Genomic DNA, 9656 nt, shown 5'->3' with positions numbered 1-9656 from the left:
TGGTAGCCCATTTCACATGGCTTTGTTCATTGTTTTGTGATGAGTCTTCCATTAACATGGAGCCAAAAACAACCACGTTGCAATGCATTCGTCCATTTACGTAAAAAGGTGATCCAATTTGCACTTCTTGCTCCTCAATCTTCAACACAATCACCTCAACCTACACGTGTCAACTCAATCCTTCTATCATCAAATATTTCTCGTTAATATATTTTGGGGTCCTATATTTTGATGTGATCTTGCTACTATATCTAAAGATTAATTATTTGATTAATCACTTGTATAAAATATATATTAAATTATATTAAATAACATACATAAATATACAAATATATAGTAATTATTTTTTTGGTTATATATCTTTTTTATTTAGATATTTTTTCCGTTTCAAAATAAATTTTCTTTTACCTTTTAGATTCATTAGAAATTATTGTATCTAAAAGCTTTTAGAAAATAAAACTTATTTTAAAAATAAAAAATAAAAGAGATAATTATTTTGTCTCTAGACAAAGAGCATACAAAAGAGTTTATCCTTTAATTTTATTTTGATTTGATTATGCCTTTGCTGATGCATTGCATAGTGCCGACATTAATGCATTATTTCCATGTTTGGCCCCGTTATTATCCCTAAACATCTTTGAAGTACCAAGTACATGTCCTAATCCTTGAAATCTTTGTTAAACCTAATTGTTTTTTTGGTAATTTTCAAATTGAACGAATTAAAAACTAATCTACTTAAAATCTGATTTATATAAGAATTTAATATTAACTAATAAATTATATAAACATGATATTCGAATCTCTAATACTTATTTTTTTTTTTTTGGTGACTATCTCTAATACTTATTTAAACACATGAATAAAATAACTGTTCAATTGATTTAAATTAAAAAAAATTGTTATAATTGACCAGGATGAATTATTATAAATAAAATAAAAAAATCATACAAATTTCATTAAAAAAACATTGCTATTGCAATTATTTATCCTAAAGATATTAATCAAAATTCTATGAAATTTTTACAAACCAGTCACAACTCACAACAGAGTGATCAGTAATCAGTAATCACCTGATTTTTTGTATTTATTTTTCATTTTTTAGACAGTTGTAATCACCAGATAATTATAACAAAAAACTTAAGAGGATCTTATGAGAAAAAGACAAGTGCCTAACCTGAAGAGAAAAAGAAGATACATTGATATTTTTTTCGTTACAAATTTTGAGGAATCCATAATAATATTAGCAAGCAATTGCAACTTTGCAAGTAATCTACTTTCTAGTTTCTACAGCCACTGAAAAAACGAACCTACGACACAACACAACACGTCGTTTTCACCTCTCAAATTTTAACGGTTCCTCTGAATTCTCAAACTCCATAAATCACACTCTCCTTTGTTGGATAAGATCTTTGAGAAATACTGCAATTTCTCATATGACCATGGACCCCACACTCATCTTCATTAATATCAACAATTTTTTTCCAAATAAACCTTCTTCTCTTCATACTTCAACCCATAAACACCATAAGTGCCAGCCCATGATTTATAATTTCTGAGGGATTATCATAGAATCCGAGATTCTTATCTTGGTTTTTGGTATCAGTTTCATTGATCCCAACAACAAGGGGAGAATCCTCGTTTCTCAGAATTTTCCTGAGCTATTTGGATTTTGAACTCAGCTCCGAATTAGATTCTGGGTCTGACTCAAAAAGCTTCCTTTTGTTGTCAAATATAATAAAAATTCGATTTTTCGTTTCTTATTCTCCTTTTTTGCTTAAGCTGAGGACACAAGATATTTTGCGGTAAGTGGGGTTAGTGGTTGGTGTTAAGTAATCATTTTTTGGGGGTTGCATTTGCATCGTTACTTAACTCATGCTAGTGATGGTTTTGTCGGGTTCCTGTGACGAACGTTTCTGTGCGTCGTTATTCACCGGCTATTTCATTTTTTTGGGGGGTCAAACTTCTCCATCAAGAGAAGATCGATTTTTGGTTCGGGATTTTTTTTTTTTTCCCCATCTGGTGATTAATTCTGCTGCTGCTTGCTTAGTTTCACTGTGTGCTTTGTGGTTAAATTTCTTATTTTTGTTTGGATAATTGGAGAGTGCTTTCATTAGATTTAGCCACCGAACAGATAAATATATTCGAGGAGTTTCTAGATTTATCATCTTCACTTCCCCCTTATCCTCTTTTTGTCTCTTCTTTCCCAAGGTTTTCTACTTGCTTCTTTTTGGTGCTCTCCACTGCATGAATATCTTTTTCTAATCTGATTTCTTTTAATTCTTTGTTTTTTGATCCATCAGTTTGGTTTGCTGAATCCATTTATTTTGATTGTTATCTTTTAAGTCTGATTGAGTGTGTTTGCTATGTCTTCCTCAATTGGGTTCTGTCTCTCAAGAAACTATGTTGGTTTTTTTAGTATGGCCAGTGTTGTTCTGGTTGGGGCTCTTAAGTTGGGTTGGAATTATGTTCTTTTGCATTAGTTCTTGTTAGATTTAATTGTGTGTTCTTTTATGAACTTGTTCTGGTTGGTTTTGTTTAGTCCTCCAAAATCTCCTGTAAATTGAGCTGAATTTTGTTCCTCTTTGACTTAATTTCAGTGGATTAGTACTTGGAAAGAGTTGTTCATTGATCCAATTGAAATGAAGGAATTGGAGTAGGGAGGAGAATTGAACTCTCTTGGCAATGGAGAATTCTTGTAAGGCCAATGGAAATGGGGTAACCGATAATGGATATGCCGTTGTGAGGCACTCGTATCAACCCTCCATGAAGCCATCGTTGCCTTGGCTCGACATAAGAGTATTCTATGTAAGAGTTTGTAAGTGTGAGCTTGATCAATCCACTCCTGAGGTTCTCACACTCAATCATGTTCCTTTGAATCCGGATACCCTTCTCGAAGTTAATGGAGTTCGCGCTGGTGTATATTCTGATGGGGTGTCAACCCTTCTCAAAAGGGACAGGGTCGACAGAAAATCGGAAGAAGTAACATTTGTAAGCACTGATAGCATAAGGATGTGTGGCAGTGTGAAGTTTCAAGTGTTTGATAAAGATGCTCTGCTTCTTTCCGGAGTTCTAGAATTAAGTAATAGCAACGGTATTGTTAGGGAATCGAGCTATAACGGACAAAAATGGAGTATGAACTGTGAGTCGGATGTAATAGCCGGCACCGGTTTCTTTAAGGAGAATCAATTCCTGTTCCGAGACTCAGCTCCACCTACAATTGAGGTCTACATTGCCGGGTCCTGCTCGGGTACTCCAATTATCTTAACAAAGACCATGCAGCTCGGTTCTCAGAAGAAACATACAAGGAAAAGTGCATTGGATGCAATTCCTGAGAATGATGCAAGTGAAAATGGGAAAGATGCTTATTCACCACTTGCTTTGCAGGTAATTATTGCTCGCCACATAAGCTCTTTTGTGTTTCTCAAATTATACTATTTACTATTATGCTATGTTGGTTTGTCATTGCGGTTAACCTTATTGTTGCTTTTGCTTTATCTAATCTTGTTTTTACCACCTCAATGCACTTTTAGGCTGAATTTGTTAATTGTCTTAGGATAGAAAAGACTGACGCAGACGAGATATAAGAAAATTATGAATTTTCATCGGACATAGATATTTCTTGTTTCTGTATTTATCTTCTCTAAGCAGGTTTGTGTTTTCATGTCTCTATACTTCTGTTCCGAGAACTAAACGGGACCTCAAGGAGTCATTTGAAACCTAAGACGGAATACATTTCGTCGAGGGAGATATAGCTGTCAAGATAGGGATGACATTCATTCCTGCACCTTCATTTTAAGTAGTTTGGTCCCATCTCCTTGAGCACTTGTTGTAAATTAATTAGCACCACATGCTCATTGTGGAAATTCCTTCCCCTGATAAGTATTGGAAAATTGACAACCAAACAAATTAGAATAGGAATCTCCCATTTGCTTGCAAATTACAGACCGTCCTTTCTTAGTACTCGTCTATCAATCCTGCAGGACCCGGATTACCTTAGCGACAAACCAGAAGACGACTATTATAACGGGCTGTACCCGAGAACAGCATATGCAGATGGTGAAGATGGAGAACTATCATGGTTCAATGCTGGTGTGAGGGTGGGAGTTGGTATCGGACTTAGTGTTTGTCTTGGAATTGGCATCGGAGTTGGCCTACTTGTTAAAACCTACCAAGGCACCACTCGCCACTTCAGAAGACGGTTATTATAGTTGGTGCTTTTTTTTCTTCTTCCCCGTTGATCCAAAGTCAACTAACCTACCTTTTGTACACACCCTCCCTGAATCCAAAGACAACAGGTTAATGTTTTTTCCAACCGAGTGCAGCAAATAATTGTTCTGTTTGGCTTGTTTGATGTATATGTAAAATATATAGTTTATTTTTAGTGACTTTTCTCTTTTAGTTGTGATCTCAAGTAAAAGCAGGAAGAGTTTTTTTGTTATTTAATCCTCAACTCATTCGGATGGTAATAACATTGTTGGATTTGCCTAGTGATGATAACAATCAACCTTCAATAAAGAGGAAATTGATCCATAAATGGGTGGCTGTTATTTTCTGTGACTTTCTCAAAATTGATTTCCCTTGCTATGCTAACTTCCAATTCGAGGATGACAACGTTTTCTCACCTTAACATCAATTAAAATAGTTGACGGATTGAATTGACTGACCACTTGCTTCAAAACAAAACAATGCGCTATTGGTTCATTCCCTTTGCTGGTTGCTCTTGTAGGTCCTTCCTTCGTAATCCAAATGAATTGGTTGGTTAAAATTTGATCCCTGCAAATGTCTCTATCCCATCTGCTTGAGGTTGAGGTATACATAAAATGGTCACTAAATAGCTCTTGCGACAATTGCACTTGTTTAACTCGCCAATTTTATGTCCACAAATCAATTACGCTTAATTCACATCAAAACCACAGTAACATTCTTCAGTTTAAATTAATATAAGCCAGTCACGTTATTAACTAGCTTCTAGTCATTCATGAAAACCAGAGTTATACAAGTGAATTGAGCTAAGATCTGCAACGGACAAACAACAAAGTAGTTTCTTTTCAAGGTTGCAAATTTGAAATACTTAAATGTAGAATCGGATTATCTTCAAACTGTTCTCTATTCAAAGCTAGAAAACACCAACTTATTTGAAATGGGTCAAATCACGGGTCCTATTTTCATTTTGGACTTGTAGTTTCCTATGCACAGTTTAACCCATAACCTACTAAACCGTTTGCATCAAAGAACTAGGCTAACACCTCCAGACTCGCTGCAAGGACTCAGCTGGATTTACTTCATATGTACAATGTTAATGTTCAACTTCCTGAACATGAGTTAGTTATGGACATGGACATATACACAAATATTGACAAGAAAGCAACCAAAAGAAGGTGCAATCAACGGAAACATGTCCCTTATTGATCAAAAGTGCTATCTGGTTTCAGAGGTTGGGCGGCACGCCTGAACCAGGTGTTGAATGCTGTCACCAAGTGAGGACAATCTTCAACGTTTCGGGTTGAAAAGCTTAGGCACCGCTGCAACAGTTCCTGAGCGTCAGACATAGGCAGTGTGGATATGATCCGCAGAAATGTTTCTTCCAGCTCCAGATATAGCGATTTATTGCTGGGTGATATTGGTGAAACGTTATCTTTGCAAACCACCAAAACGGGAAGCCAATCTTCTACTAGTTTCCTTCTAACCTGAACAGAGCAAAGAAGAGGGATGTGAATACACGAGCTTACTATTGATATTTCTAAACTAACATTTGGAATATCATGCAATAGTAACTTATGGAAGCTAATTAATCTCAAGCATGAAATAACAATATTAGGAAACACGAACAGTACCTGAGAGAAGGCATGCAGATTACAACTGAAATCAGTCTCAAATTAAACCTCTCATCAAGTAAACCCCTTATTTTTACCCCATACAAACATACCCTTAAGATGAAAGGCACCAAAATGATATGCACCACAAATAGAATACAGCTAAATATACACATATCTCTCCAGAATTTTCTATGCAACTTAACTGCTGAAGCATTATATTCATAATAAAATGGAAAACTGAAATGTTGACAGAAACTAACAATGCAACAAGTAACTATTTTTTTAACCTTCAAACAATTATAATTTATACCCCTGTAGATTCACAATGAGTAAGATGGGGGATTTACCAATATGGCACCTAAACATTCCTCAGATAAAGCAGTAATGTAAAATAAGGCACCAAATGCATGTCCCACCAAAAGGGTAAAGCCTAACCAAGAAGAAGTGCAGAGCCCCCTGGCACCTCAGGAACTTTTTGTTACCTTTTAATTGCATTGATTTTAATGGACATAGACTACCCTTTTCAGCCAGCATTTTTGCAAATTTGTTAACATCCCATTGCCAATGGGGAGGAAACTAATTCCTATTATTCGGTCTGTTTTATACAAGCAACAGCCCTTATTACTAACACACTTTTTCAAATAAACCGGAGCTGAAATCAGAGAACTAAAGCAACAACTACTCAACTCCTTGACCTCGCGCAAAAAGCACCATCACAAGTCATAACCATAGCAATATGCTCAACTATTCAAGCACATATAGAAAAATCCTGTTTAGAGTCAAGAGTACCAAACAATTCGAATAACCTAGAGAAACACCAGGTAGATCATCAAAGATCAAACAATACCTCGGTAGAATGAAACTTTCAGATGATGTCATAGAATTAACATTAGTGACATGGTTTCAAATCGCAAATTGCTGCCCCCAACCCTAATTGCAGCGTGAATAATAATGTTACAACAGTCACCACAATCACATCACAATAGCAATGGCAACCTCTATGGTTTCCCAAAATTTTCAAAATAACAGCAATTATAATGTAATTGAAACAATTGTTAATGTAACTTCCCATACATTAGAAAGCAATATCCCAAATGCAAATGCAAAAGCTATAAGTCTAAAACGAATCGTACGGTACCTGCTTCGATGCCAGAATAGTGCCAGCACTAACAGCATTAGCGAGCTTGCAAGTACACCTAAGGACAACAGCAGGGAGGCCAGGCACAATGTTCCTCCACGCATCATCGCGGAACGCCCTCTGAAGATCGGCGGTGAAAGCGGCCTGCTCGCTCCACTCCCTGACAGCAGCATCAGCCACCTTCAGCTCAATCATCCTCTCCACAAGCCACAGCAAATGTTTCCCATTGGTCGAAGCCTTATGCAGATTCAACCTCTGAAGAGCCTCAGTTTCGTTATGGTCCCCTCTGAACACGGGACTCGAATAATCCTCCAACGATTCCTTCACCGTCAACAAGCTCGTTTTGAACGCCTTCTCCAAAACTCTCTTCGCCGATTCCTTAGACGAGAAATCTCTTAGGATCTTCGCCACGAACGCCTTCACGAACGCTGTGTTCTGGTAATTGTTCATCGCAGAGGAGATCAGGCCTTCAAGCATGAGCTCGCAAGAGTCTTCTCCGACCGGTGAAACCCTGGCGAGAAGCTCTTTCGATTCTTCTTCGCTGAGGAACGGGATCAGGCTCAGGACTCGCTTTTCTTCTTCTTCCGTCCATGGAACTGCTTCAAGGAACCCTACGCATGACCTGACACAATCCTCGAAGAGAAGTTCTAGAGCCACCGGGAGGAGATCGAGCGCGGTGGAGGCGCTGTCGATTGCGGTAGCGAAATCGTTGGTGTAGAGAAGCTCAAGCACCGTGAGATGCGATCGGATTGAGCCAGGTGTGGGAGGAACTCCGAGATTGAGACGGAAGAGCTCGTTTTCTTCGTCGGAAGTAGTTGTGGTGGAGGCGGAGGAGTGTTCCGGTGGCGGAGGAGGGTGGACGTGGCAGATCCATCGGTCGGATAAGAGTGCGGAGAAGTACTTCGAGCGGCGGAGGACGGAGGAGTGGAGGTACACGTGGAGGTCGGAGATCGAGACGGAGTCGGCGGAGGTCGGGGAGGAGGTGGGTTGGAGGGGGGAGACAGCGTCGATGAAGAGACGAAGGACGACGTCCGCGGTGGACGAGTCGTTGAAGAAGATTTCAGCTGCGGCTGCGTCCCCGGCGGCGTTTGTGGTGCTCGGGGAACGGTGGAGGCGGTCTTGAGAGACTTCGGTTAGGGTTTTATCGGAGTATGAAGAGTTAGCTATGGTGGAGGAATGGCGACTAGCGGCGGCGGCGGTGGTGGTGGTGCGCTGCCTCTTCTTGGAAACGCCGGCGCCGGGAAACATTTGTCGGAGACGGAACAAGAAAAATGGATTGAAATGAAATGAAATGAATTTTTCTTTTTTAGTAGAAAATGGAAATGGATCGAGAACGGTGAAGAAAGAACGCGATCGCAGGGGATATGAACGGTGTCTTTTTGTTTGTTTTATTTATTATTATCTTGTCTTAATGCCACATATTCAACGAAAAAAAATCATTATTTTCAACATTTTAGTAAGATAATATTAATTTATTAGTATTTTTTATTTGTACTAATATTATAGAAATATAAATTTTTTAAAATTATATCAATTATATCATGATATTATAGATTATGACACACAAAATTTATAAAATCAAATTATTTTTATAAAAAAAATTTACGGGACAAAAGTCTTCGTTCGCTAAGAAGCCAAAAGTCTTTATAAAAAAAATCAAATAAGTTATTATTTTTTATATGAAATAGTTTATTTTTTTATAAATAATTAATTTTAACATTCATTATCTTAAATTTAAAAAAATTTAATGTGTATTTTTTTACATTTGATTATATGTTAAGTTTATTGCACAAATAGAAATATTAATTTTTATGTCTGTTATTTAAAAATATTTTTTCTCTATATATATAAAAATATAATTGTATATTAGCATACAAATTTTATATTAATAGTTATAAAATTAACTCAAAATTATATTTTTAAAACAATTGAATCTTAATTCTAATTTTTAATCGCAACGTTAGTATTCATTTCAAATTATCTGTAATAAATATTTGAAGAAAGAAAAGTGAAAATATAAATTAAAAAGATAAGTAGTGAAAATTTAAAACCAAATAATAATAATAATAATAATAATAATAATAATAATAATAATAATAATTTAAATTATATTATTTTGTTAATTTTATTTTTTGTAAAATAGAAAGGTAGAAAAAAAAACATAGAGAATGAGAAAAAGGAGAGAGAAAGATAAATAAGAATGAGAGAAGGAGTTTATTAATTTTGAAAAGAGAAATTTTATTTTAATTGTAATGAAAAATTATCTAATGACACATTTTAGTTTGTCAAATTATTAATATAAAATATAAATTATAAATTATATATATAAATATATAATGAAAAGCGTAGAGAGAAATAAAAAATGAGAGAGAGATAGATAAAAAAATGTAGAAAGGGAGTTTATTAATTTTGGAGAGTCTTCTCAACTTTAATAAGAAAGTTTCATGATACATTTTAATTATTAAATTAATTTTTTTTCGATTGTTGTGTTACAAACTCGACTCAAAAAAGGGAGAAAAGACACAAAACAAATCCTACATTTCAGTCATATTTTCTTCGACATTGTCATTAAGAATAATGATCAAGAATAGGACAACACTACTAATATTAAAATGTCCGAAATACAAAAACATCACACCTAATTCAAGGACTAACACCAAATCAAAAAGTAAGTTCTCCAACTAAATACTAGAGCAGCAATA

General features: G+C 35.9%; 2 protein-coding genes across 4 annotated transcripts; one reads left to right on the top strand and one right to left on the bottom strand.

Moving 5' to 3' along the window:
- Positions 1-1233: 1233 nt before the first annotated feature.
- LOC107628889 (uncharacterized protein At1g01500) lies at positions 1234-4534 on the top strand. Of its 3 annotated transcripts, none has more exons than XM_016331519.3 (3): positions 1234-1802; positions 2598-3384; positions 3981-4534. In XM_016331519.3, the coding sequence occupies exons 2-3, from the start codon at positions 2683-2685 to the stop codon at positions 4206-4208; spliced, it is 930 nt and encodes a 309-aa protein (XP_016187005.1). In that variant the 5' UTR covers positions 1234-1802; positions 2598-2682; the 3' UTR covers positions 4209-4534. The 3 variants fall into 3 exon arrangements, with proteins under 3 accessions (XP_016187005.1, XP_016187004.1, XP_020973623.1); XM_016331518.3 differs by lacking the exon at positions 1234-1802 and adding an exon at positions 1858-2208; XM_021117964.2 differs by lacking the exon at positions 1234-1802 and adding an exon at positions 1883-2019.
- A 536-nt stretch (positions 4535-5070) lies between these two features.
- Positions 5071-8342, bottom strand: LOC107628893 (BTB/POZ domain-containing protein At1g63850). The gene is made up of 2 exons (XM_016331523.3): positions 6955-8342; positions 5071-5687 (listed from the first exon to the last, which is right to left on the bottom strand). Exons 1-2 carry the CDS (start codon positions 8200-8202, stop codon positions 5403-5405), a joined length of 1533 nt encoding a protein of 510 aa, XP_016187009.1. The 5' UTR covers positions 8203-8342; the 3' UTR covers positions 5071-5402.
- Between the last annotated feature and the right edge of the window lie 1314 nt (positions 8343-9656).

The sequence above is a fragment of the Arachis ipaensis genome, chromosome B3 (assembly GCF_059453495.1).
Source record: "Arachis ipaensis isolate K30076 ecotype BB chromosome B3, ASM5945349v1, whole genome shotgun sequence".
Lineage (NCBI taxonomy): Eukaryota > Viridiplantae > Streptophyta > Magnoliopsida > Fabales > Fabaceae > Arachis > Arachis ipaensis.
This window is presented reverse-complemented; position numbering and strand designations above follow the sequence as displayed.